Source organism: Gnatocerus cornutus, chromosome 9 (assembly GCF_029298725.1).
Source record: "Gnatocerus cornutus isolate USDA-ARS CGAHR chromosome 9, icGnaCorn1.1, whole genome shotgun sequence".
NCBI classification, from domain to species: Eukaryota; Metazoa; Arthropoda; class Insecta; order Coleoptera; family Tenebrionidae; genus Gnatocerus; species Gnatocerus cornutus.
In genome coordinates, this window is record NC_142241.1 from 3894858 (window position 1) to 3921243 (window position 26386).

At 36.9% G+C, this 26386-nt stretch overlaps 2 protein-coding genes and 1 non-coding gene across 5 annotated transcripts; 2 read left to right on the forward strand and 1 right to left on the reverse strand.

Moving 5' to 3' along the window:
* Nucleotides 1-14: 14 nt before the first annotated feature.
* Nucleotides 15-26203, reverse strand: Nos (Nitric oxide synthase). 3 transcript variants are annotated; one of them, XM_088046024.1, is made up of 15 exons: nucleotides 25967-26203; nucleotides 12872-13005; nucleotides 8837-8999; nucleotides 7520-7611; nucleotides 4769-5050; nucleotides 4252-4723; nucleotides 2781-2875; nucleotides 2484-2733; nucleotides 2364-2437; nucleotides 2113-2262; nucleotides 1868-2042; nucleotides 1253-1813; nucleotides 639-1202; nucleotides 395-586; nucleotides 15-347 (listed from the first exon to the last, which is right to left on the reverse strand). In XM_088046024.1, exons 1-15 carry the CDS (start codon nucleotides 26114-26116, stop codon nucleotides 240-242), a joined length of 3462 nt encoding a protein of 1153 aa, XP_087902150.1. In that variant the 5' UTR covers nucleotides 26117-26203; the 3' UTR covers nucleotides 15-239. The 3 variants fall into 3 exon arrangements, with proteins under 3 accessions (XP_087902150.1, XP_087902151.1, XP_087902152.1); XM_088046025.1 differs by lacking the exon at nucleotides 25967-26203 and adding an exon at nucleotides 20325-20534; XM_088046026.1 differs by lacking the exon at nucleotides 2113-2262.
* Nucleotides 3199-3271, forward strand: TRNAR-UCU (transfer RNA arginine (anticodon UCU)). Its single transcript has one exon. It is a non-coding gene; the product is annotated as a tRNA-Arg (tRNA).
* Nucleotides 13536-19493, forward strand: LOC148167885 (cilia- and flagella-associated protein 299-like). The gene is made up of 5 exons (XM_088046036.1): nucleotides 13536-13699; nucleotides 13743-13920; nucleotides 17478-17583; nucleotides 18074-18165; nucleotides 19323-19493. Exons 1-5 carry the CDS (start codon nucleotides 13536-13538, stop codon nucleotides 19491-19493), a joined length of 711 nt encoding a protein of 236 aa, XP_087902162.1.
* Nucleotides 26204-26386: the final 183 nt, after the last annotated feature.

Here is a 26386-nt window from a genome sequence, read left to right on the forward strand (position 1 = left end):
GTTGAAGTCGAAACATTGTAATACATAATTCGATGGTAATCTTTGCAACAACGATAGAAGCATAAATCGCAATATATTGGTTAAAACGATATTCAATATTTATAGATATCACATTAAATATGGAAATTTCAATTGTGCATATTAGTTGTGCTAAGAGAGAAAGTGATAAGATATTTTTTCCCGTTTTTGTACATGGTTTTATAAAAAAACGACTACTACCAACTTAAGAGCTAATGGTGTTAAGGTTCCGATGCCATTCGAATTCTGGCGGATTCTCTCGATCGGTTGTGCACTTCCGCAGTTCGCAAAGTTATCCCGAAGATGTCCTCGTGGTATCTGTTCTCGTCCTGAAAAGAAATAAGTCGTACCAACATAACGACAAAAAATCACTTACTCTCAGTGACAAAAGATAGGCCTCCACCTGCTTCTCACTCATTCCTCCATACTTTTGAATTATAGTTTTCAGAGTTTGGTAGACATGTTCCGCCATTGTACAATCCCCACAGACATAAAAGTGTCCCTTTTCCAAAACCAGTATTCTGTATATTTCCGCGGCTTCTTTCAAGGCCAAATTTTGAACATAAGTCTGTAAAGAGAGGGTTGAAAAAGGGGATTGAAATGATAACTCGTCCTCTTACTTTAGGAACATCAGTTTCTCGTGACAGCGCCAAAAATACTTTGTCTAAAACACCTCTCCTCAACATCTCGTTCTTTTCGTCCTTGTATAAGTCAAGATCGCGGGTACGGCAACCGAAGAACAACCAAATTTTCCCAACTCTCTTGTTGGCGAGGACTTGATGGAGGCGATGTTGCCAGAAGGCTCTAAACGGAGCGATTCCTGTCCCTGGTCCCACTAGAATAACAGGTTTGAGGGGGTCATTGGGGAGGTGGAAATTAGGGGCGCCTCTGACAAAGTGGGACACTTCTTCTCCTACTGGGACTTCTTGTAGATAACTGGAGCAGACGCCATAATGTATGGGACCTTCGCCATCTTGGGTTTTATACACCACCACGGCGACGGTCAAGTGGACTTGATTCGGGTGGAGAAGAGGACTGGAGGAAATGGAGTAGAAACGCGGTTGGAGGATGCTAAGTTGAGCAACGAGAAGAGGGGCGTACGGGGACACAGATGGGAACTCCTCCAAAACTTCGAGGAGATTCGGGTAGCGCCAGTGACGCCAGTCTTCGTACGCTGCAGAATCCTGTAAAATCATCTATATTACCAGTGGTCTCTAAAAACACCCGTACTTACCGTGGCAAGAAGCTCCAACTTGCGCTGATCCTCCGGATCAGTGGCTATAGACGCGAAGTGTTGCAACAAATTCGGAGTTGGAGGAGTCGTAATATCCATGAATCGCGACAACAGTGTTCGCAGAGAACACGAAGGGAGGCGTTCATGAGGAGTCCAAGTTTTCATCACGCCATTAGAAGTATGGGTTTCCTTCAAGACCTGCAGCTCTATGGGGGTATCCGGATTATCGACTCCTTTGAGTCTCAAGATAATTTTGTCGACCAACTCGGGCCGGTTTGCGGCGTAGACCCCCAGGTGATCCCCCGGTTTGTACGGGAGGTTGTTCTCAAATTCCAAGAGAAGAGTAGCTCGCGTGGATTTTTCTCCATGGAGGTTGGTACGCTTGAGGAGGCGGCTCGCGTGCACTTTCTTGTTGTGGCACTTTGCTAGAGCCGTGGTGATCGTGTCGGCCTTGGAGTCAACAAATCTGACAGTTTGGGATGTTAGAGAGTCACTTTGTAGGGTCATGGTGGCCTCCAAGAAGGTGTCGTCGTCATCAAGGCAAAAAGTCTCACACGCAATCTGTACATAAAAAAATTACAAAGTTACAAAGTTACGCACACTAGTTTTTTCTACCTTGAAAATTTGCGGTGCCCACTTTCTAAACGCTTGCTCCTGGCCACACATCTCATCTCCTGATGCTAATTTTGCCAACCTCTCACCACCTAACTCCCCTAAAAGATTATCGACATACTTTCCAAAGGCGCAGAAGTTGGGATAAGCACTTGAGCCCAACGCGAAAACTGCAAATCTGCATAACAACAGTTAATTTTGTTCTTAGGGAAGGTATTAGAGCAAGCAGAAGCGGAAGCCACACTTACCTAACGTTACTGAGGGGTCCGAAAGTGTCTTCCAGTAATGGTTCACTCAAAGACCCTCTCAGAGAGTCCAACCGATCTAATCTTTTGGCGGTAGCGATTTCGCTCTGACTGTTTGCTTTAATGAAGGACTTTGATGTAGCCATCGTCATACTGCGCCGCCACCGTGAGAAAAGCAAAATTATACCGCCACCATGTACATTAGTAAGCCTATGAGTGAGAAGCAAATGGCGGACAAACAAAATGGCGCTTACCTGAGCTTCGCTGCGTCTCCATTAGGAATCCCACTTTCGCTCAACTTCAACGTGTACAAGTTCTTTGCGAACTCCTGAAAGCACCCATGCAATCACCAACACTAACAACTCCACACTCACCTCTCCATTCTCCGGGGGATCCCCGTTACCAAAAGTCGAAGTAACAACGAGAAGCAGAGCTTCATGCTCTATGCTTGAGATATCATAGTCGGCCATGCAATAAACTTGGGCGTTGAAAGCATGTCCGAAAATTTCCACCAACTTCTTTGCGTAACTCTCGGACTTTCCGGTTTCAGTGGCGTAGAGGATTGTTGCTTTAATGCGACGCGAGAGGGCTCGACCGAACAACTTGGATGTGAACTTCACAGCTCTGAAACAGGATAAGAGGGAATTTGATTTTGAAGTGTTGGCGGTTACCTCGCGATCTGCTTGAAGTGGAATTTGCGACGCGGTTTCTTGCTTTTGCCGGAGTCGCGGCCCTTTTTCCAGATGTGGCACTTCCAAGCCGGCTCCTGCAGAAATATAATAGCTAAAGATTAAGGAGCAAGCAAAGGAAGAACTATAAATATGAACTAACTGTGCGTTTTTTAATTTGTTTCATTAGGCGACAAAATTTCCCTGTTGACCGCAACAATGTTACGCCACTGTTAATTAAAATTATGTAGTTTGACGACCCTGTGTTCAATGTTTAAGTTTTGTTTTACGATAAAAAATTGTAATAAATTCAATATAATTCGATTAAATTATTTAAATTAGTAATTTATTAAAAAAAACAATGAATTTGTTTTGGAGCCACCGGAGACTTATCTTCCCGCTTTCACTTCATAGCACGTACGTCCCTGTGGCGCAGTGGATAGCGCGTTGGACTTCTAATCCAAAGGTCGTGGGTTCGATCCCCACCAGGGATGCGGTTCTTCCAACTTTTTTTTCTCACATTTTCTTATTTTTTTTAACCAGACTCCTTCGAGACAATAAATTCCACAAATCTTTTTTATTTATTCATTTTTATTTGTCGCTTCTTAAATTAGATTACTCCTCGATTTGTTTGCGTGCAAAGCCGGCAAAATCCTGGCAATTTGTACGGTTTAGTTGGCGGCGGCTTGAAATCGAATAATCGTGATGAGAAAAAATGTAATTTTTCACCCCCGACTAGTTCAAAAAAATAACATTTGATGGAGAGCTGCGTGGGATACACTTAATTATTCGGCTGACCGTAATGGGGGCGGGGGGCGGTCGTTTGTAACTTGATGGACACACAAGTTGAGAAAAATGCGAGCTCATCAAGTGAGCTGGGGTGGATGTCGATTGCTATCGTGATAATAAAGCGAAGTAAAAAACCGTGTTGTTTAGCAATCACTCTGTATATTGCCTGTGCCGGTGTATATAATACTATTACTTCCAATAATACAATCCAGTTCTCGGCTAAATTGAATTACCACCCCTATGTCAATAGTCGCTGTCGAAATCAAGCAACAATTGTCCTTGACAGGTTTTCCCTCCGCTCATTACACCCCTGGTGAAATTTTTACAGGGGTGACATTAAGGAGGTGATAAAAGCTGTGTTATCAACGAGAATGACTAGAATCGCAGTCAAAACAAACAATAATGTCGACGTTTTTGTCACAAATCCTTTAATATGAAGGAAATGTGTGTACATGAGGGTAATCGGAAGTTGAAGCTGAGTGTATATTTCACACCTTTCGTGACAGTTATTACGGGTGGTTTCGACGAAACGAGCGCTGCTTGGAGGATAAAAAGAAAAAAATAAAAAATCCCTGGGGTGTAGGCAACACATTTTACACATATGGATTAAGTCCGGTTTGGAGTATAATTGGGCAATTCCGACGAATAAAAATATACAAGGAGATTGATAAAAAACGGTACTTACTTGGTATTCATACGAGGGTTTCAGATAGTACAGCGCCATTTCCTGGTGGAACACCGGTGTCGCCGATCCACTTAGCGGTGGTACAATCCAGACCCAATCAGCCGGACATCCGTTCCTCAGCCTGACTTCATTCTCCAGATGTTTCATAAACGACTCTGACGCTGTATGGTGGTCGACAATAGTCACCCCCTTCTGTTGAAAACTATGCAAAACCGCCACATTCACCTCCACCATAGCCTTATCCTTCCACAACGTCACCGGAGTGCGTGTATCCAACCCCATCGCCAACGCCACCGGCTCCAACATATTCAATCTATGCGAATCGCAAATATTCCTGCAACCGATTTCCGTGCTCATATACCACCCGTTGAAAGGAGCCGCTGTAAACTGGAGACCTCCCACATCGAACATCATGTTGGAGACCGCCGGCAAAGCGTACCATTTCAGCCCCAGGTCTTCGAACCAATCGAGACTGAAAGTTGCCATTAGAGGGTTTAAGAGGGTGGGAATGACTTACGTTGGGTGAGTTAGAGGGATTTCCAGGATCAAATCTGAGGGTACATCGAAGTAATCGGGGTCGTGGCCGTTGGCGGAAAGAACGAGAGGGAGGATATCCCATCGGGTGCCTTTGCTGCGCCAACCGAGACGGAGGCAGACTTCGGTGAACTCAACGTTGAGGGGATCGCCGAGGATTGAGCCGTCGGGTTGGCGGTAACCGGCGAAACTGACCAGTTGGGGGTTCCAGACGCGGTAGTCGTGGCGGCTGTCGGTCCTCTGCGGGAAGATCGTGATAGCAGAACTGAAAGAAAAAAATATGTAACTGTCAGAACAACTAAATCGTATTTTCCCCCTCATTTCATCCCGTTCGTTCATCGCATTTCCTACAATTGTCTGCAAACAGTGAATATTTCCAAGATTTACACGAAATGAAGTTGCAGTCCTTGCACTGTCTGGATCCGAAATTGCAAATCCTGTAGAGCTCATTCCTCAGGGACTTTTCCGCATCTGGGAATAACCTGTTTAAATAAAAAATAAACTGGTCCCATGAGCGACGCAAATCCGGTTCTTCGCGATAATAATTTATCACACTTTTCGTTATCATTCACTTTTTCTCATGAACACTAAAAGACAATATGTCGGTTATCACGTGTCCTTCGGGCAAATCCAATCTAAATCAAACCAAGTTTGACAGTGGTGGATATAGGAAATTTATGGCCTTCCAAATTCCGGTCGGTCATTTCGAATTTCAACACGACGCGGAATTTTTCTCGCAGCGACTAAATGAGACTTCATTAACAAATAATTCAAACCTAATTAAAACTCGAATTCATTAAATGGGCCTGCTTTAATTAAACAACAAAAATCGCCATCTTTCGTCAACATCTGGCGTCTTTGTTGAGTTATTAATGGAGATGGTGGCGAAAACGCGACACTTTCAGTGCGAAATTAGTATGCTCCCGGATTAATTCCCTTACTTTTTAATTTATATAAATGGCGCAGTCGCACGTTTAAATCGAACTTTGGGTTTTTGTATGTAAATGGCTTTATTGCACGGAGAAAATCCCGCTAGGAGTCTAATCTAGATTCAAAGGTTTACCGGTGGCTGAAGAAAACATTGGATGTCGGACGTACATTTAAAAAAAATCCGCGAATGGTCCTATAACGTCGGAAAAAGAGATAAATGGGAATCGAAATGTTCGGGATTTTTCTTCCCGTGCCATCCAAAAAGTATTTAATTTCAACCCTTCATCAGTGACGACGAATTAAAAATTTTCCGCTCAATTTCCCCTCTGTCTTCACACAGATTTCCTAATTTTTTCCCGGGAATTAAGCTACCTGCCACTCCGGCTCCAACTCTGAAGAAGTCGAAACTTTGTGCGCTCCTCCGCCTCCTCGTTTACGTAATAACCGTTTAGTTAGGTTAGCAGTTTGGGCCGCTTCCTCCGCCGACATCCTATTAATTTTTATAACAAGACAGTAAATCCATTAGTCAAAAAACGCGACAGCTTGACAATATCAAATGATTAAACCATCTGTGGTGCCCTCCAGTTGTCGGATTCACATTGTCGGAGACTTTCTTAAAACTTTTCCGTTTGTAAACTAAAACGTTTTTATGCAGAAATTACGCCGCTAGCTGGAAATAATCCGGTTTTTGTCTGTTTCAACCGGAAAACTCCCGAATGTTTAAGTAGGAAGGGATTAGCGGGATGTCGTCGCAAGAGCTTTTTTGGTGCAATCAGGAATTTATTCAAATTTTTGAGGATTATAAGTAATAGGAAATACTGTGAATCTGAAGGAAGTTGAGGGATAACTAGTTCAATTTGTTTTTTTTAACAGCATTTTTTTGTTTCTTTAGCAGCTGTGTCCAAGATGGCGCATCCTTAAACTCTGATTATTCCGAATTCTCGTCACACATCGAAAAAACAAATCTCGAATTTCCCCGCTTTCTCCCAAAGCCGTCAATAAATATGTACATTGAAAGTCGACACAATCAATAGCGATCAAATCAAGCCTTAAATTTTGAGCAACAAAGGAAACTTTCAAGTTTCCTGGTGTTTTGTCTACAATCTGAGCATAATTTCGCATTAATATGTATAAACAAGCTGTCAGAACGGTCCTGGCAAATCACAGATGGATATTCGAGGAGACACGTAGTATAAACAGACGAATATATTAGCCGAAAGCTGAAATTTATCCTTCAAACTTTATCTTTCTTAACGGGCCGGAAGTGAGTCTCAAATATTTATTCTTCGTAATTGTTCCTAGGATCGCTTTTCATTAATTCTCGAGGATTAGAGCTACGTGTGGATGAAAAATGTCAATGGCTTCAATAGTGGTGGTTTGACGTCGACGAAGAAAATTGAAAATCAACGATAGATGCCGGTTAAACATGAATAGATAAAGTTGTATTATGGATGGAATATTGTTGATCGGAATGAATAGAGGCAATGGAAATTATGCGTTCAATCTCGCGGCACTTGCCTGGAATGCTGACAAAACTTCTTTCAGACGAGACAGCAATATTGCCTGCACCTGCACTCTGCTTAAATTAACTCCAGAGAGTTTCTCAACTCCAAAAATCTGCACCAAATCGTCAAAACTCCTGAGTTAAACCGCGCCCGTTCGTGCAAGTGCAGACGGACCCTCAGAGAGGCGTTTTTTGTTTACTTTACAGTGAGAGCTCTAAATGGAAGTGCAAACGCGACACATTGCCAGCCCGTCTTCTTAATAGACTTAGATAAATTTAGGGTCAAAGCTCTGATCTTACCGTATATTGCCTTTGTTGGTGCTGTATTTGATGTGGTTGCACAGCGCCTCGAACATTCCGCTCGTCGTGGTGACATAACGGCAGTCAAAAACCTGAAAGCAAATTTTAGTGTGATTTGTCCAGCTCATACATGCTGGTCCGAGCGCAAACAGAGATCTAACTTCTCAAATAGTTCGATCAAAACGATTGTGTTTTTTCTTACTTTCGTGTTAATCTCAAGATTGCGTGTGTTGGTGGAATGCCAACGATGCTTAAGACGGAAAATTACAGCGTTCAACTCTTGTACTGTAATAATCTTCGTGGAGCAAAGTTTCGGCTGACATGAGAAAGGAGTAGCAGAAGCGAAATCGTGCTGTTTTACGAAGACGAGGAAGTGATGTGGTTAATTATGTTGAATTGGTGGATGCGCCGGGTCAAGTTGTGATTTTTCCATTCAGACTGTTCGATCGGCTCGAGTGGCGGCTCTCGAGCAACAAAAGATTGACAGGTTAAAAAACAATGGCAGTCCTTTAACGCGAAAATTATCTCTCCCTCTGTATATCATCACCTAATTCTCCCATTTCGCGAAACTTAACTACTTGAGAGCTTTCAAGAGACGCTTTTTGCTCTGTGGCATGTTGCCAACATTTACTTGAACAAGCTTTCTATGAAGTTATTCCACTCCCACTCGTGTTTATTGCGTTTGGAATATGTATGAGACCACGACGGATTTCTTCCCCGAAAAATTTGACAATAAATGACACACTAAAGTCTACAAAGAGATGACGAGTGTCCTTTGCGAAAAAGGAATGTCGAAACGCTGATTCAGGCTAATCATGTTGAATCCGAACGTCAATAAGACGAATCTCTTGTTTGCTTTATATTCAAACTAGTCACGCTTGAGTTGAGTTGGATTTGTACCGGATGATTTTCATGCTTAGTTTATTTTGAGACTCTTTTAATCTAACCGAGATTTCCACCGCGTCGCCGCGCGCCCTACTCACACAGATAAACTCGGAATTGCTTCTTTACAGTGGGAAAACGATGCTTAATGGCCGTGTTATTGCAAGAGGGACGAGAATTTTTTTGCCTGCCGCAACGGTAAACATAAGACGCGTCCGAAACTTTGCTTCATTTAATCTCCTCAATTTTCTTTACTTAGCACTTGTAGACGACACTGCCTCTCAACGTCATGTATAAATCACAATCACACAACTTGTGACGCCTCCTATCTCATAGCCACCCTTATTATCTCGTCCACGGTGTTCCTTTGTTATTGAAAGCAAACGCAAACACTCGAGACTAACGTGAATAGCTGTGTAAACTCAAAGCTCTCACCTGCAACTTGGACCATTGGATCCGGCCAATGCATCTGACGGAATTCCTCCAAGCTAATTTTGCACCATAGATGAGCTCCGTCTCTGTGAGTTGATACGTTCCCGTCGCAGAGATCTCCTTCTGGACTTGCTCCCAGCGAGAGGTGTGCGAGGGGCTGTTGGACCTAGAAAAAAATCGCCGTCACAAATGGTGGATGCGCCCTTCGCCCTTTCTCTTTGTTTTTCCGTATTCCCCTCGGCCGAAAATCACACAATCATCCAACCCCATCTCCCCAAAGACTTATAAAAGTCGTACGTTGACACATCGACACCACCCCCATTTAACAGTCCGCAAAGGAATTCAGATTATTCCGACGTTCTCGAACAAATCAGATTCCCGTTCGCTGACGTTCTTAGAAAAAGTGCAAGAATTTCAATTTTTAAACAAAGACGGTGATATTTCTTTTGTTTCGAACGCAGCCACCTGCGTTTTATTTCACCCTCGAGTGTAATTGCGACTTGACGTGGTCATGTATTTTTGGAAATCCGGAGTTTGGCTTCATTCATCATAATTTTACGTGGAATTGGGAAATAATTGGCGGCGGGTTATTTTAAAGCGGTTTTTGCGTCATACTGCAGTGGATACGCGAATAGTTTTTTATTACGAGATTAAAGTGATTAATACTGATTTACAGTGATTGCAATTTTGATAAAATAAATAAAAATCGTATTGACAGGGAGTTTGGTTTTGGGAAACTAACAAAATGTTGGTATTACTAATTAATCGAGCTGATTTTATTGATATTGTTAATTCGGAGCGCTTGTAATGTAGGCAATAATTTGTTTCTCGCTATAAAATGGGAGGAGGAATTTAGTCAAATATTTCAACTCTTTTAAATTAGAATGGAATTTGCCTACAATTCGCAAGAGTTTTTGGCATCAGGTACAGGAAATTTAGTGAAATATTTCACTGATTTCCGCAGTCTATTTCACTAATTCTTTATTACAAAAGAAACTAGATTTTCGCTCCAATATTTAGCCATTTTTTATACCAACTTTTAATTACTGAAATCTAACCCCCATTGTTTCACAAATTAAAACCAAAACTTTGTGAATGATTGCATACTTTCGTAAGCATCTGAAACTCCAGTTAATGAACCATATCGCAGAAAATTGCCGGCCAACTTGGCAATTTTTTCACCCTCACATCCCGAGGCAAAAAACGTTAAAATTCCACCCCTAACGCAACAAATCTCCAAGTCGCGCGAGAAACACAATCTTAATGAAATAATTTTGTTGTAAAACATGCATGCTTGCATTGTGGCGATTTTACATGTAATTAAGTCCAGGGAATGTGGAGATAAGCGGATTTTTTGCTCGATTGTGTGGGAAATTTATAAGTAAAATATGCGCACCTCTAAAATTCAGAGTCCCAAAACTTGCTCTTTAATCCCCGCCATCACATTCTTGAAGTTAATTTATCTCTCCTATGTCCTGCAACCCTTCTGAAATTACTTAATAAATTTCCGCCTCGTCTCCACAAACAATAAAATTCAAAATCCGCTCCTCACATCTAAAGCTTATTATTTAAACTGTCGTTTTTATCGCCGCTATAAAATTTAGCATAATTTTTCACATCGTAATGACATTGTGTAAACGCCTGTGAAAAATTCACGTCTGGGTTTTTATTGCGACAAGATACGGCCGAAATGACATAAAACAACATATTTTTTGCCTAGCTAAATCCCTTATTTTTCATTCCTCATTATTTAGACTTCGTGCAATCAAATTTACAAATTGTAAAATGTAGAGCGGAAGATCAAACTGTAGAAATTTTTATTTTTAAGACCTAGTAAAAATTACCAATATTTTTTGCTAAAATTCCTAATTAAATAAGTAAATTTGGAAAACCTAACACTCTTTTTTAAATTCGGTATTAAGGCGGTTTGACACGATTTTGACACATTTTTTCTGAAATATTTATTCGTAAAAAGAATTTTTCTGTCAAATTGACGTTCAAAATTTGTCACAAAATTAATGCAGGAAAATGTTTCCTGTTTGCTAAAACCTCCAAAATCAGCGATTTCGCTTCACTTGGCGCATTGTTACTTTTGCCTCAAAATAAGCGGATTTCTCTAAGAATTTTGATGATTTCGTGCAGATTTCAGCTGTTTTCTTGCAATTCAGCCGTCAAATCTGGATAAAAAGTAATGATTTTGTAGATTTCAAGCTCTTCTTTGCGAATTCAAGCCAGAAAACATCGAAAATCAGCGAGAAAACGTAATTTTTCATCGAAATAAGCGGATTTCTCTAAGAATTTTGATGATTTCGGCAAGATTTCCGCTGTTTTCTTGCAATTCAGCCGTTGAATCTTGATAAAAAGTGATGGTTTTGTAGATTTCGAGCTCTTCTTTGCGAATTCAAGCCAGAAAACATCGAAAATCAGCGAGAAAACGTAGTTTTTCATCGAAATAAGCGGATTTCTTTAAGAATTTTGATGATTTTGAATTGTGAAATTATTTATGATTTTGTGTTTTAAATTTGTTTGTACAAATATTTTTGCAAAAATATTTTCTCCAATTTGGCTGTTTATCACGAGAATATTTGTTTGAAAATAAATTCTCAAATTTTTATTCGTATAAATTTGAGAAAAAATGTGATCGTGTCAATCCGCCTTTAACCGTACAAAATTGCAAAATTGTAGGAAAAAACTTAAATTTTAAAAATTTCGTTTTTAAAACCAAGCACAAATGGTCAATATTTTCAACTTGAAGAAGTTACTCTTCTCAAATAGTTAACTCATCAAATTGCAAAATTGTAGATCAAAAGTCTCTAATATTAGAAATTTTTATTTTTTAATTTAAACCATATAACTACTGCCGACATCTTTTTTTGCTAATTTTAATAATTTTAGTTCTACAACTACGAAATTTAAGAACGTAACTTTTTTCGAATAGTTTATTAACGCTACCAAATTGCAAAATTGTAGACCAAAAGACTTTTTAGAAGTTCTCATTTTTCAGATCATATAAGAATAGCCAACACCTTTTGCTAAAGTTCGTAATTTTGGTAATTTGAGTGCCACAGCTACGAAATTTGGGAACATTACTCTTGGCAAATAGTTTATTAGCTTTACCAAATTGCAAAATTGTAGATTAAAAGACTCAAGTTTTAGAAATTTTTCTTTTTAAGATCAAGCAAAAATTGCCAGTACTTTTTGTTAAAATTCGTAATTTTGATAATTTTAATTTTAGTGCAATAGCAACAAAATTTGGATTCGTTACTCTTTTAGACTAGTTTATTAACTCTACCAAATTGGAAAATTGTAGCTTAAAAGGCTTAAATTTTAGAAATTTTTATTTTTAAGATCAGGCAAATTGCCAATATTGCCAACAATTCGTAATTTTGATAATTTTAGTGCTACACCTACGAAATTTGGGGAAGTAGAAGAACTCCCAAATTTTAAAAACAGATTTCAATTCAACATGAAATTTAACGTAAAATAAGCACAAATTGCAGCACATTTACCACCTAAATAAACGAAATATTGGCAATACACTACAATACATTTTAAAATATTGCTGAAGTTGACAGGACGAGTATGATTTAATGAAATGAGAGGAAACTTGGTTCTATTAAAACGGCTCGATTTCTTGTTATCCTAATGTCCTGTATTTTAGCCGGATGTGACGGCTGTAATAATTCTGATCCAGAAGTGGAACGAAATTGGAACAGCCGGAATTGTATGGTCTGCGGTGAAATATTTTCGGTCAGGTTGGTATGATTCCAGAGAGCTTTAACCAAGACACCTGATCAAATAAAGACTTTTAAATCCTCTCCTATAAAGCCTCTAAGAAAAACAAAAGCGCTTCCGTTTTCTATAACCATTGTATCCCCACAAGTGGATAATTTGCGTTGTAAAAATTTAAATGAAACTCGCATCGACGTTTCGATATCCCCAAGATCGCCATAAAACCTCCCAGAAGCGTAAAACCCTTTATCTTTATGTACGCAACGAAAATATTGATGGAAATTGAATCATAATCTCGCATCTTACCGTCTTATCGATGTGAAATACTGGTCTAGGAAGTCTTTGGCTTGGTGGAGAATTTCTTGCGGCGTTCTGACTTCGTTGCGCCCTGTTTGGGCCATCATGCTTCCAAGACATATTTGATTGGAGCAGACGGTGTTCTGAAATGAAATAAAAGAATTGAGTTGCACTTAATCTGATTAAACCTTAGACGGGTGTAACATGCCAGTAAAATTTTCTATCCGCTAGGAATAATTAAACTAATTAAGTAACGTTTTTAAGTACACTTAGAGCTCACTTTTCTACGGAATTTAATAAGTGTTTTAAGTGTACTTGATTATACTTTGTTGAAACTTTTTTAATCGAAGAGTCCGGGCTGTTGGATTCGTCATCTTACGTTCTAAAGTTATCAGGTTTTAAGCTTTAGAGAACGGAAATTTAATAACGATTTTAGGATGTTCACAATTGTTGGGATTATACAGATTACTTTTTAAATTTTAACTTGACACGTTGTGTTTGTTCTCCTTTTATTTTTAGCATAGGCTCTGGAAGAAAAAGAGCCAAAAAGCTTGAAATTTCTTGTCAGTCATTGTCAAATACTTCACCCCAAAAATCTCCCGTTTCTCTCGTCACCGTGACTACTCAAAACGCCCAAAACTTCCAACGTCAAACTCTGTAAAACTTCCTCGAAATGGCCATAATCACCGCCACTTCAACCCCCCAAATCGAGGCCGACCGCCGTCTGCTCCAGTTCGAAACCTACGAAGACTATTTGGACTCGTTAATAACGGACGACGATCGCTGTTATCTTCAGGACACAGCCGCCGCTCGCACTATCGCAGAAATGGGTTACAGGTAAAACTTGTAAATCCAATATTATTACTGATTTCCTTTGCAGGAGCTCGGGGGAAACCCTGAGCCGACAACAGTTTGAAAAACGTTTAGCTGCTGTCATAAACTTCCTCTATCCGCCTTATAGACCTTACGAATTAGCAAGTGAAGGGATACTGAGTGGGGATCCTATACAGAAAGAGTTGGCGGTGAGAGAAAGACCAAATCGAGTGGGGATACTTTCGGTAAAAAAATAGAAAGGAATCGAAATTCACAGAAAATTTCACAGCTCAACAAAAAATTTTTTTTTTGTTGCCCTGAATATCTCTGCGGATTTCTGTTTTCAAAGCCGTAGTTTTCGAATATATTCTTGAAAGTACTGAATTGGCTCTGGTTTTTATGATTTTGGCGTATTTTATATTTTTAATAATTTAGACTTTGAGTCGGCTCTTCAAAACACGATGATAATAAAGTCTTTATTATCATGTTAAAATTCGCTTTATGCACGCCACGTGACCAACAAAAGTTGGAATTCTTCAAGATTTTCAGTAAATATGGGCATAAAGTTACAACTTCTATGTACATTAATTAACCATTCAAACGAGAGAGTTTTTAATCATTTCCAAAAAAATAGTATATTAAAGAACGTGTTCTATAATGGCCAATTATGCCATTATAAAACACGTCCTTTTCGAATTTGCACCCTTTTTTTAATAAAAAATTAAAATTTTCCAATTATAAGAGTTTTCGTGTTACACGATTGGTAATGATTTTGTAACCACGACTTGCCACTTGATTTTCAAATTCAATTTAAAATTTGACATTTATTGAGTTTCACTATCACCGAATTTTAACCTAACGTAACCTAACCTCACAACCTGCATTCACATCTATTATACAAGGTGTTTATAAATGTTTCTGGCATCAAGCGTGGCTTTGGAATATTGGAAACGCAAACGCGTTTCACAATAAAAACAATTGTTTTTATTATAGCACGCAAAACAGTTTTTTTTTTGGTTATGTTGGCCATGTTATTATGCCGACACTTAAACGTTGAATCAAAGCCTGAATGATGATCATCATCATGATCACGAAAATGTGAATTTAGGAATAATGAATCAGAAGAAAAGCAAACGTTGTAATACCTAATTTTGCAAAATTAAACAGAAAACGTCAGTAATTATTTGAATTGAAATTTTGTTAGACAAATGTCATTACCTCTTTTATCACAAACCTAACTTGTCAAAAATCTCTAATCGAAAATATTTTTTTTCAAATGCAATTTTTACATTTATTTACAATGCAAAGTAGAAAAAATAGTATATTACACTCATTTCATAAGACGACTTGTAGCACTCATTCTATTTGACACCTCCTCGCTGCGCTCGTCGTGGTCAAAACCCATTCGTGCTACAATACTCGCCTTATGAAATACGTGTAATAATGTACTATATTATGTTATTTACTTCAATCACATTTTAGTTACGGTTTTGTATCCAAGTTTTTGATTTTTATGTTTTAAACCACAACTATAGTATATCCGGTGAGAGATTGGGAGATTTCGACAGTTGATATATAGATTGGTAGCAAATTATGCTACAAAATACACTAAAAACACTAAATTCCTACGCAAAATGGGTTGACAGGGTTGTCAGTAACTGGGGTAATTTTGTTATTTTAAATTTCGCGCGTATGGTACACTTTTTATTGCGTAGATTTAGTGACTTTTCTGTCATTCAAACTCTCACTGTACGCACTATAGAACAGTTTATTTCTCAAAACTTACTTTGCTTCATGTTTAAGGTTAACTACAAATGTCAGTTGACAAATCGAAACCCACATTTGTAATGATCGTCAAATTTCTTTGACATTTCATAGTCACCCTTGATGCTAGAAACATTTATAAACACGTTGTATTTAGGTACATACATTGTTGGCCGCAAAGGACAATTCAATTATATTGATTCATTTTTTATTCACGCAGCAATTTATTAAACACGAATCGTAAAATCCGTAATGTGAAATTGACCAAAAACTTGACAGGAAACAGGTGACACCCAGACTAATTAGTTCTGCCAACTCTTTAAAAACAAAATTTCCCACTTTGAGTTCTCTTATATTAAAAAAAATATTTTTTTAATATTAGCGATTCACGTTCGACAGAAGTAACTAATAGATATTTTTTATCGCTACGTTAAATTTCTGAAATAACTAGGAATTAAACATTGGCATCATTGTCTATCAAATAAATTTGTCATTCAAATTTGACAATACAACGAGATGGAATCAACTATTACAAGACAAGCAGTTTCAAAAGGAAGAAAACAGGATCGGAAGGAACAAAGTCAGAAATTTATGGTTAAAATCAATATACAATCATTGTAACACTAACAAAGTCAGATTCAGAAGATAAAATCGATGAACTAGTTTTGAATCTGATTCGGAGCTCTGATGATTTACTTCTTTTTCGTTTGGAAAATAAATATTTACCTTTAATGACAAACCAAAAACTGTCATTTGGATGACATCTGTTTTACAAGACATTACACTAGAAAAATTATAACCTTAGTTACACAACTCAAAAATAAAAGTTATTAAATTTATAAAGTTACTTCTACCGAACGTGAATCTTTAATAGATATACTTTGTACAGTGAGAGTTTGAATGACAGAAAAGTCACTAAATCTACACAATAAAAAGTGTACCATACGCGCGAAATTTAAAATAACAGAATAACCCCAGTTACTATAGTCTGTCCAACGAATAAATAGATGACAGTTTTCTAACCAAATTTAAAATAGTTGTCATGATGCTAATTTTAAAATTCATTATTTTTACTAAATTTACTGCTATAAAAATGGCTCCTATTACTTGATTATAGAAAGGGAATTAACAAACTAACTAATTCGGTGTTTTGTCATTAATTTGGTAACGTAGAGAAAACCTCAAAAACCCTCAATTTTTACACACTGTAAAGCTGTGTGTCAGGTAAGGAAATCGCCAGGAAATCGAGAGGCACACAAAACTTTATTAGCAGTCCAGTTGTTACAAATCTTTCATTATCAACATTCTAATTAGGAAACTTCGGTCAAGTTGACGAACAGATCTTGAATCTACTCATCATGAAACTTGCAAAAGACAATTTGCACAAGAGAAAAACCGAAAAACTAGTAATTAGACACTATTTTACCAACAAAACTCAAGAAACAGTGCAAAAAGTGGATCTTAAAGTGGTCAAGAATGAGGAATGTCAGTGAATGTCAAATCATTGACAAATTTCTAAAAAAGGCGGGAAGGCGTAGTGGCATAACCAACTTAAATCGAGATTAATATCCCCAAAAAGACGGAAAATTTTAGAGTATTTCAAGTTGCCATGTTTCATGGCATAAAATTCAAATCATTCTATTTACTCGCTGGATTTACTATAACAACCGTGTCAACCCATTTTGTGTAGGAATTTAGTGTTTTTAGTGTATTTTGTAGCATAATTTGCTGCCAACCTATATGTCAACTGTCGAAATCTCTTAACCTCTCACCGGATATACTATACCTATAAACGACTTCAAATTGAGTACTCTAATGGACCTATTAAAGCGGCAAATTCGAAAAAGATATTTAAGAATATATTTGTTATTTCTTTCTTAATTTTACCGATATTTTTAGTAAAATCTGAAAATCAAGATTGAAAAAAAAATCAGAGCCAATCTTCCAAAACCATCCATAGTTTCGTGAATTGTTGGCATAGAAGTATTCGAAACCACTCAAGGGTAACAAAATCATTGTTGACCAGTGTTTTTTACAGACGATCATTTTTCTGCGATACCAAACCAAGCAAGGCTTCGAAGTGTCTGGATACATTGACTACGCTCATCGGTTGGCCAACCAAGACTGGAAGCCGTTTTTTAAATGTAAGTCAGGGAGGTTGTTAAAAATTGCGCTCGTTGCAATATCGCGTAAATGAAATTTGGAACGAACTGGAGAATGGGAGTAGTATTTCCTAGAATTGTTTTAATGAGGTGTAGATGTGCAAACAAGAGAATGATTTGCAAACATTGGGTGTTTGCTCGACTAATTTTGTTCCGTTTCAAGGCGGATGCACTCTGGTAACGCTATATATGTTGCGGGATTAATATAATTTGGCAATTTTTGGAGTTACTGTAAACTGGACCGCGTGTCAAAACAATGAACACGTCTATTGCCGCCCCCGTCAAACAACAAACTCCCCCCCGCCTCCCACCGTAATTCAAACTTATCAACTGAAGAAAATCCCTCGAATACACCCTTCTCTCTCCCTTTCCAACCCTTCGAACTCGGGCCGAAAACTAGCCGTCCCTTTATTAATTCCGGCTGACGCCGCTCCCAATACCTAAAACATTTTAACGAGTTTAATTTTCACAGACGGCCAACAAGTCCTCCCGCAACCGTCAGATCTCGGCTACTATCATTGGAAATTAGGAAAAACTATGTCCAACAACTCGATTAATTACAAGGTAAGTGCCACATAACCGATAATTCAACGCCTCCGAACCGAATTCCCCAAACTTTGTAATTTCCCCATGTTGCAGGAGGAATCCGAGCAGTTTTTTTAGTTTATCGGAAGAGGATTTACTACGCGACGTGAGGTGATAATTATCGGATCGTTTTGGGAGTGGGGTCAGGGGGCACAGCGCGAATAAATAATTTTGATGGGGGAGAGATAAGGCACGAGGTCCACGTGGAAATTGCGTGTGTGCTGGATGGAAGATTAGACTGTATCGGTGTGGTTGTCTTTTTTCTGGGGGCGGCTGTTTTTAATTAAGTTTGATGAATATTCAAAAATGTCCATAAAGGAAATGACTTTGGATTCGTTTGTTTCGGAGGATTTATTGGATAAAATGCGACGTGACGAGGCACTTTTAGTTGTTTTATCGGTGTTCGATAGATTTTTTTGTCCGCAAAATTGAATTCTCCAAGTCTAGACCAGAATTTTTCGAAAAATTGCCAAATATTCACGTTTCTAGAAAGTTTGCGGATGAAATTCAGCTCCAATCGATCGGGCTGCAAATATATTTCTATTTCTCTCCACTGCAATCCCAAGCTAATGGTGGCTCATTTCCGCCTTCATACAAATGAAAAATAACGACTCGAGTCATGCAATAACAAAAATCGTATTTTTCTATTAGTAGTGGTTCCTTAATAACGCAAATGGAAAGAGAATTAGCTGATGCTTGTCGCGAATTTTCTTTGAGAGTTATCATCATTTTGGAACAGATTAATTATTTTCGTCGAGTTTTTTTGCGTTGTTTCGTGAAATGGACGATAATCTGACAAATGAATGACGGTGGTAATATTTACAGATGGCGTGCAGCAGCTGACATTTCCTCAACTAATAGAAATGTTACACAATGCTACCAACTCATGCAAGATTAAAACTCACTCGAAAGAAAAATTTTGGGAAAACTCGAAAGAAACTAAAATTGTCAAAACCGGCTGCACTCTAATTAGCATCACTCTGATCGCTATATCCCGTTTCCGCCGTCACACACGCCCTGAAATTTATGACGCCGCCAACTTGACACATCGCTAATCTTCCTTCAGGCACTAATCCGTCGCTGTTAATCCGCCATTAATTAATCGATCAAGATTTTTGAAGCTGATCGTGTTTCAGGTATGCGTCGATCCAGTCAAAGGTTTGGTATTCCAGAATCGTTACGACAGGAGAATAATTTGCGTTGATCCAGCTCAAGAGCCAGGCGCGAACACGACGAGAAAAAGAATAGAATCCGATTTGTACGAACATGTTGTAGTGTACGATCATGTCGTACGACAGAGGATTTAAATCAAATAAAACTTATTTGGAAACGTTTGGATTTAATCAACTTTAACGAGCGGACTAATTACGGAAGATTTTACGGCAATTTAAGGGGCGCTATTAATTTTTATTTATTGCCGGGGACAGATTGAATTTGTCTTGGGGAAAGTGGAGAGAAAATTAAAAATGTCATAATTCGCGACGTGACGTGGGTTGCTTACACTCTCGATACGCAATATACAGTTCTGGACAGACCAATATATTTTTACCTAGCCTTCTCACTACATTGTCGGTCGTGCTGACCACTATATAGATTTTTTAATAAAACCACGACAGCGTCGAGATGCCTGTTATTAAAAAAATATTGTTCGTCCATGCGGAAGACGCGGAAATACAATAAATAAAAATTATAACTTGGTCGAGATCTGGAGTAATCGAGGGATAAAGAAAATTGCTTACTCATTGCTAATTGAGGACTTTTAATTATTCAAAAAGGAAAGAAGTTCTAATTACCCTGACGGTGCCGGAAATTACTTTTCTAACTACGATTATCAAGACGTCTAAGTGTTCACTTATTTTACTTTATTTTTTAATTATGGAAATGTCTTTGTGGCTGCTGGGATTTAAAATGTTACGATTTCCATCGAAAATATAAACTACACCCACGCCTGGGCGGAAATCGCACTCTTTTATCCCTGTTGAGCAAATAAATATCCACCATTGTTATATTTAAATAAGTTTAAAATTTACTTAGGTGACGAGAATGTACACAATAAATATAATTTTACTGAGATAAGAATCCCGTTTTAGGGGATTTCACGAAAAAAAAAGTAAATTAATTAAAAAAAAAATCCGTACCTCTTTCAGCCCCGCGCTATGTAAAGAATCGTACATATCCTTCTCCCTATCCGCGTAGTTCTTCGTACAAATCGAGACATTTCGATTCCTCGTATTCTTCTTCATCACATCCATCTTCTCCATATTTATTTACTCTTCCTTCTTTCTCACAGTTTCGTCAAGGCCGCGATAACAACACAATGAGCGTGAGAAAATGCGATCGCGGGCTAAATCGAAACAAAACTAAAACTCGGTTGCGCTTTTGCAATTTTATATATAGTGCGTGGAAAGGAAAAAAATCCGACTCGACAATAAACGACAGTCACGAGGTCACGTACCAGATGTATATTTTCAGAAACACACCGGAGATGATCGGAAAAATGAGGAAAGAGTGAAGAGTGTGGTCGAAAATTCCACCACAGAGGTGAATCGGAGGTCCTATTCTTTCCGGGCAATGATAGAATTTTATTGGGTGTGTTTTCCAATTCGTAATAAGAAAATTTTGTCAATATTTGCAGACAGGTCATGCACCTAGCGCAGCGTGTAATCTTTGAAGTGGCGGACTAGATTTGATTTTTAATTTGTCAAATTATAAGGAATATTAAACTTAATGACACTTCACAGAGAAAAATGCTCTAAAAAATTTTTGCACAACGTTAGGTGATTGTAAATTGGAACAACTTTTTTTCTAACTGCGTTAATTTTTTTCAAAACGCTGTTTACTTTATTTCAAATTAATTGTGTGGTTTTTGTTTGTATTTTAGTTCGACGAATTGTGTAAAATTGTTAAAACCAAGTGAGAGAATTGACTGGAACACAAATTACGTTTCTTATTCACATACATTACTTATCGAATATTTAATTAATAATAATTATTTATTTATTTATTAATCTTGATAATTTTTCCTCGTTTGGTTAAATTCTCGCATTTTTAAATGAAGTCCTAAACGAAATTAAGAACGGCATAGTCGAATGGAATCAACTGGATATTTGTCACCAATTTTCTGGTAAGAATACAATTGTTTGATAGGTTTAACATAAAGGATGCAATACATATTCATGTAACACCCAGAAGTTGGTCTCTTTTGTCAACTTTAGCAGCGAACTTATAAGTTATAACTTAAGTAAAAATATTTTTTCAGGTTAAAAGCAATTTGAGGCAAAAACTAGAATAAATTAGTGTTCCAAGTCTAAAACTTTAATCTTCAGGAATCAACATCACAGCCTTACTATTTGTATCAAAAGGTATTTACAACATTTACACTACATATTGTTTATTAGATTTAAATGCTCCGATTGCGTTCATTATTGGCATTTTTTTTTTCGTTTATTGTTAAAATTATAATTATAAAGCATGTTTCGTTGTTTTAAATGTAATAATGAACATTTTACTGACATCAATGTGTATATAAAACATTTAAGAAAGGAGCATTTTTTAAAGGATAATGATAGTTAGCATTGTAGTCTAGAACAGTGTTGGCGAATTTATAATAGTTTTAATTCATTTAGGAAACATTTGAAATCTCATGCTAAAAATCAAATGATAATTAATATCAAAAATACAAATTAATTTGAGATTTCAGACAAATTAACTTGTAATTACTTATAAAACATTATTAGATATGTTTATTAAATGAATATTTTGAAAAACATGAGACTTGAACATTTACGTAGCGACCTTACATCTTAAATTAATGTGCCCCAGAGTATTGCAAATGTAAATGATAAGTCTTTTGTTTCTTTTATACAATATTTATGTTTTGCAGTTTATATTTTTGTAATATATTAGAAGTAGTTCATTTGTACAGGTAAAGTAAATAAAAGTTTTTAAAAAATGTGCACAATTTCTGTTCACCTTTTTCCTTAAATCCTATGTACAAATATAACACATAATTGAGCAATTTTTATAAACAAATTTTAAAATGATTGTATATATTTAAAACAATATTGGGGAGGAAATTTTTATAGTGTGGTTTCAAAATTCACCCAATATTATGCAAACAAAATGAATACATTTGAATGAACTGAAACCGACATTGTGCAAAATTATTTTACAATAAATTGAGTTACGAATGAACAAAATTGTAGAAAAGTGAAAGATGTATTGTACAGAAAAGCAAAACAATTCATTTCTTGTCACCGGATTACACACAAATTGTCATCGATTTATAAACATTTGTAGACAAAATTTACATCAATTTTTCTGTGTTTTCGTTAAAAAATTGGAAAGTTTTAGGCCCAAATTGTACCTTTCCCCATTACATTACTCGAAATTGTGATTGCCTAAAACTCATCTCTCAACTGTCTCATCCCGTATGGGTAAAGTGTCATGTGATTAGCATTCAAATCCTTTGGGAACCATCTTGAAATCCTCATATGTTACCATGACACACCGGCGGCAAATGTGCCTCCAAATTACCATGCAATATACTCACAACTAAACCAATTATTATTATTTTTCGTAATTAATCTTCCATTTTGCGGCACTGCCAACATTTCCACCGTTCGATTATTATCATTTTCAATTGCGAATATTAATTATGCGTGGAAATTTCTTGTCACTATCAACATCAAACGGATTAGTATTACTCGGCTCCCATGTATGCTCCAAATAATTTTTTATTGTCTATAGGACAATTTTACAAAGGTCACCGAATCAAACTTTGTTTAGATATTTTCGTAGTAAAAGTGCCATAGTTGATTCCAGAAAAAGCAATTGTGGTTTTATGCGGCATTTTATATTGTCTGCAATAAATGGGGATTTTTGCGTTTTGTCGACACTGTGTACAACAAAAGGAACTATGTATCTTGTGACAAAGTTAAAGCGGCCAATTTTTCAACAAGATTAAAATAAGCTTGCGAATAATTATAATTTTCACGCGCAGATTGCCAAACTTATTATAAATACAACTTTCAACTGAAGTTTTAAGTACTGAGACAGGCTTTAATAGAGTTTTATAGTTAAGTAAACAGAGTTTTCTTGAGATAGTTGGAGGAGAAACAATGTCTTAATTAAATTTTTTCTCTTTATAAAAAGATTTTTAGTTGGGTAATTTGTAGCGATGCACCTCAAAAAATTTAATTTGTATCGTAAGCAATAGAAAAAATTTAAATTGCATTGTAACAACAAATTTGAATCAGAGAGCTGAATTTCTTGGATGTTTAAGCAAGAAACTAGCAAATTAGCTCAAAAAATGCGTTTGTTTTCCACCCTCCTCGTGAATTCCCGCACATCTGTGGCTTCCTGCGAAGCCCCATCGCCACCGTCATTAAACCAAATTCGTTTTTACAGAAGTCTAAAGTATTACATGCAATTCAATAAGCTTTTCTCGCTGAATTCGATCAACTCAATTCGTTTTATCACTATTTAAACCAGCTTTTTTAGAAAAAGCCTCATCATAATCTAATCCGCCCTTTTGTTTTGATTAATGTCGCCTTAAAGCTACATTTAATTTGTAGGCAAATATTTGTCAAGTTGATTAATTGTCGGCCTACAGCTCTACAAGTGCATCCTTGTCCGGGGTAATTATCTGTTAATTTCGGCGGAGACTGTACAACCCTCGTTTCATTACAGTCGTGCTATTTTTTACTGGAGGACTCCTGGGGATGTTTACGATGTGTTTGAAAGTGGTTTACAGTGAATTAAATCACCGACAATAAAAACTTATCTTTATTGTTGCAGAAATCTTGTTGGTTCCAGTTAAAAAACAGTTACGAGAGGAAAATAGATGTGGCGTAGGTGGGAAAAGGGAAATAATATATGCGTTTGTAATGTCAGTCATTTAAAATGAGGTATATATAAGAGCACGACAAATATAAAGATTTTCCTGATAGAAAAACCCCGACTGATTAGTTGTTAATCAACGACAAATTTAAATTACTGAACGACAGAGTATGAACGATGAAATGAGGTAATTAATAAAAATTTTAGCGACAAAAAAAATATGTGATCGACAGTTATTAATGTTTTCAACGACTGTTAATGTTTTCTTTGACAGAATGGCTAAAATCAGCGACAAACACAACAAGTAAATAAATTACCAGTCGTGCAATTATAAAAATGGCAAACTAATGTTTTTCAACTGTTGTGCAAGATATTTTGAAAATTTGTTTGTCTGATTTTGAGTTTTTTTCTACCTCTTACGTTCGGCCGTTTGCTGGTTTTATTTTGTTGTTCTGCTGTGCCTGTCGAAAAATTTAAATTTATGTCGTTAAAAAATTGTTTAGTCTGTCATTGTTGCATTCTGTCGTTGAAGTTATTAAACAACCAGGTGGAATCAATTAATTGTCTGGAGAATATCTTTAATAACTTGCCGCCCGATTTTTTTATTTTACTGGGAAATAAAATTTCACGTCGTTCAATCTTTTATTTTGCCGTTTTATATAAATAGTGTCTTGCAACTGATAATTTGGTCGATTTTTAAATTATTTCCATCGTTAATTTCATATTATCTGTCGTGCTGAAAAATGCCACCCATTTAAAATGGCAAGACAATTTTTGAACATCTAATTTTTTTTTATTTGTATGAATAATAGTCGGTAGAGTCCCTTTCCTCGTTTAAATGGTAATAGTTTTAACATTTCCCCATTACATAAACCACGATTCCCAGCCCACAATATGAACCACAAACCACGACGCATATCCAGTTCTTTGTTTATTTTCTATTTCGACTTCCGTAAAGTTTATGTAAAAAAAATTTTACTTAAAAATATCCTTGACACTGCTATGCTGCGAATGCCAACTGTTCAACAACACTATTTGCAAGCTCTTCCATCAAGGTTCTGCAAAATCAACACAAAACACCAAAATCCTGTACATTAATTTCTTATATAACAATTAATTGATTAGATTAAATATTGAAAGAAGCACGAACATCCTTAAATTAAGCTTATGCAAGCTGCTGAATCATTCGATATTTTTATTAACATTTAATTTGCGGTTTGATATATCATGATATTTTATGATCCAATGGTGAAAACCTCAGAAATAAACAATTTTTCATGTGATTAAAGTGATTTTACACGACTTGGTACTTATCGGGTGCAAGTTTGGTGACGTTGGTCTTTAATTTCACGTGTCCAACATGAATATTAATTAAATGGTCACAAGATCTTTTGGTCAACAGTTAGCTGTTTATTCACGTGTTAATTCGATAGTGACCTAATGATTTGTCAAAATCCTGAAATCTATTAGATCTTAAACGGTCTGTTTGCTCTCATGTGATGATTTATTTGTCTTTTATTTACTGTGCACATGCAATGTGACTAATTCATTGAACAAAGTTACTTAAATTTGCATGCACGTGACTTTGTCAGAAAATGTAGGTATTGTTTGTTTAAAACGACGAAATTTCTGTTATCGACGTTGGTAAATATAAATATAAATGTGTGTTGTTAAAATTATAACGATGCAGTGAGAAGGGGGCAATGGCTTCTGGGAATTTGCGAAGACAAAAACAGGCTGCGAAAAATATCGATCATTAAATTAATCGAGTAAAAACGTTATATTTAGAAGCACCCCTAACGCAAAACTGAGCTTCATTTCATTAATTGTTTTTTCTTAATCAGCTTAAAGAAAACTGCCTTTTCGCATCGTTGGACACAATCAACCCGCCGAGGCATAAGCCATGTCAAACCTAAAAAAGCAAAAAATTCCCACTTACTTCACAAGGCCTCAAATGCAGCGAGTCGAAGTTTTCAGCTTTGGAGATGACATTTTTCAATCGTATCGGTTTCTTATGAGTCCCAGGCGAATTCTGATTTTGGAAATTTTCGTGGATCGCCGACACATGATTACTGTTTACCATCGACATTTTCAAAAAAGAATTCACGGCATTGTGACTCTCATGCCAAGACGCCGAACAACTAGAGAACTACACTTTGTGTAATTCCTTCGTATAAATTAGTCAATACAATCGGCAATTTAGTGCTCTTTTATAATGCCATAAAATTTCCAAGCGTTCGAAACTAATTAAGTCGCTCGAAAATGTCAATCTCCGGTAGACCGCCACTAAAGTTTGACGAGTTTCCAAGTTTGGAATTTTATTTTTAATTTTAATTTCGATTGTTGTGGAAATTTTCCG

Bases quoted from the DNA above. Each gene is read 5' to 3' on its own strand.
- LOC148167885 (XM_088046036.1), top strand. From the start codon at position 13,536: ATGGCCATAATCACCGCCACTTCAACCCCCCAAATCGAGGCCGACCGC. The intron at 13,921-17,477 runs GTAAAAAAATAG...TGTTTTTTACAG, and splicing joins ATCGAGTGGGGATACTTTCG to ACGATCATTTTTCTGCGATA. The intron at 18,166-19,322 runs GTAAGTGCCACA...ATCGTGTTTCAG, and splicing joins ACAACTCGATTAATTACAAG to GTATGCGTCGATCCAGTCAA.
- Nos (XM_088046024.1), bottom strand. From the start codon at position 26,116: ATGTCGATGGTAAACAGTAATCATGTGTCGGCGATCCACGAAAATTTC. The intron at 5,051-7,519 runs GTAAGATCAGAG...TTTTTCTTTCAG, and splicing joins ACCAACAAAGGCAATATACG to TTCTGCTATCACGATCTTCC. The intron at 587-638 runs GTAAGAGGACGA...CTCTCTTTACAG, and splicing joins GAGAAACTGATGTTCCTAAA to ACTTATGTTCAAAATTTGGC.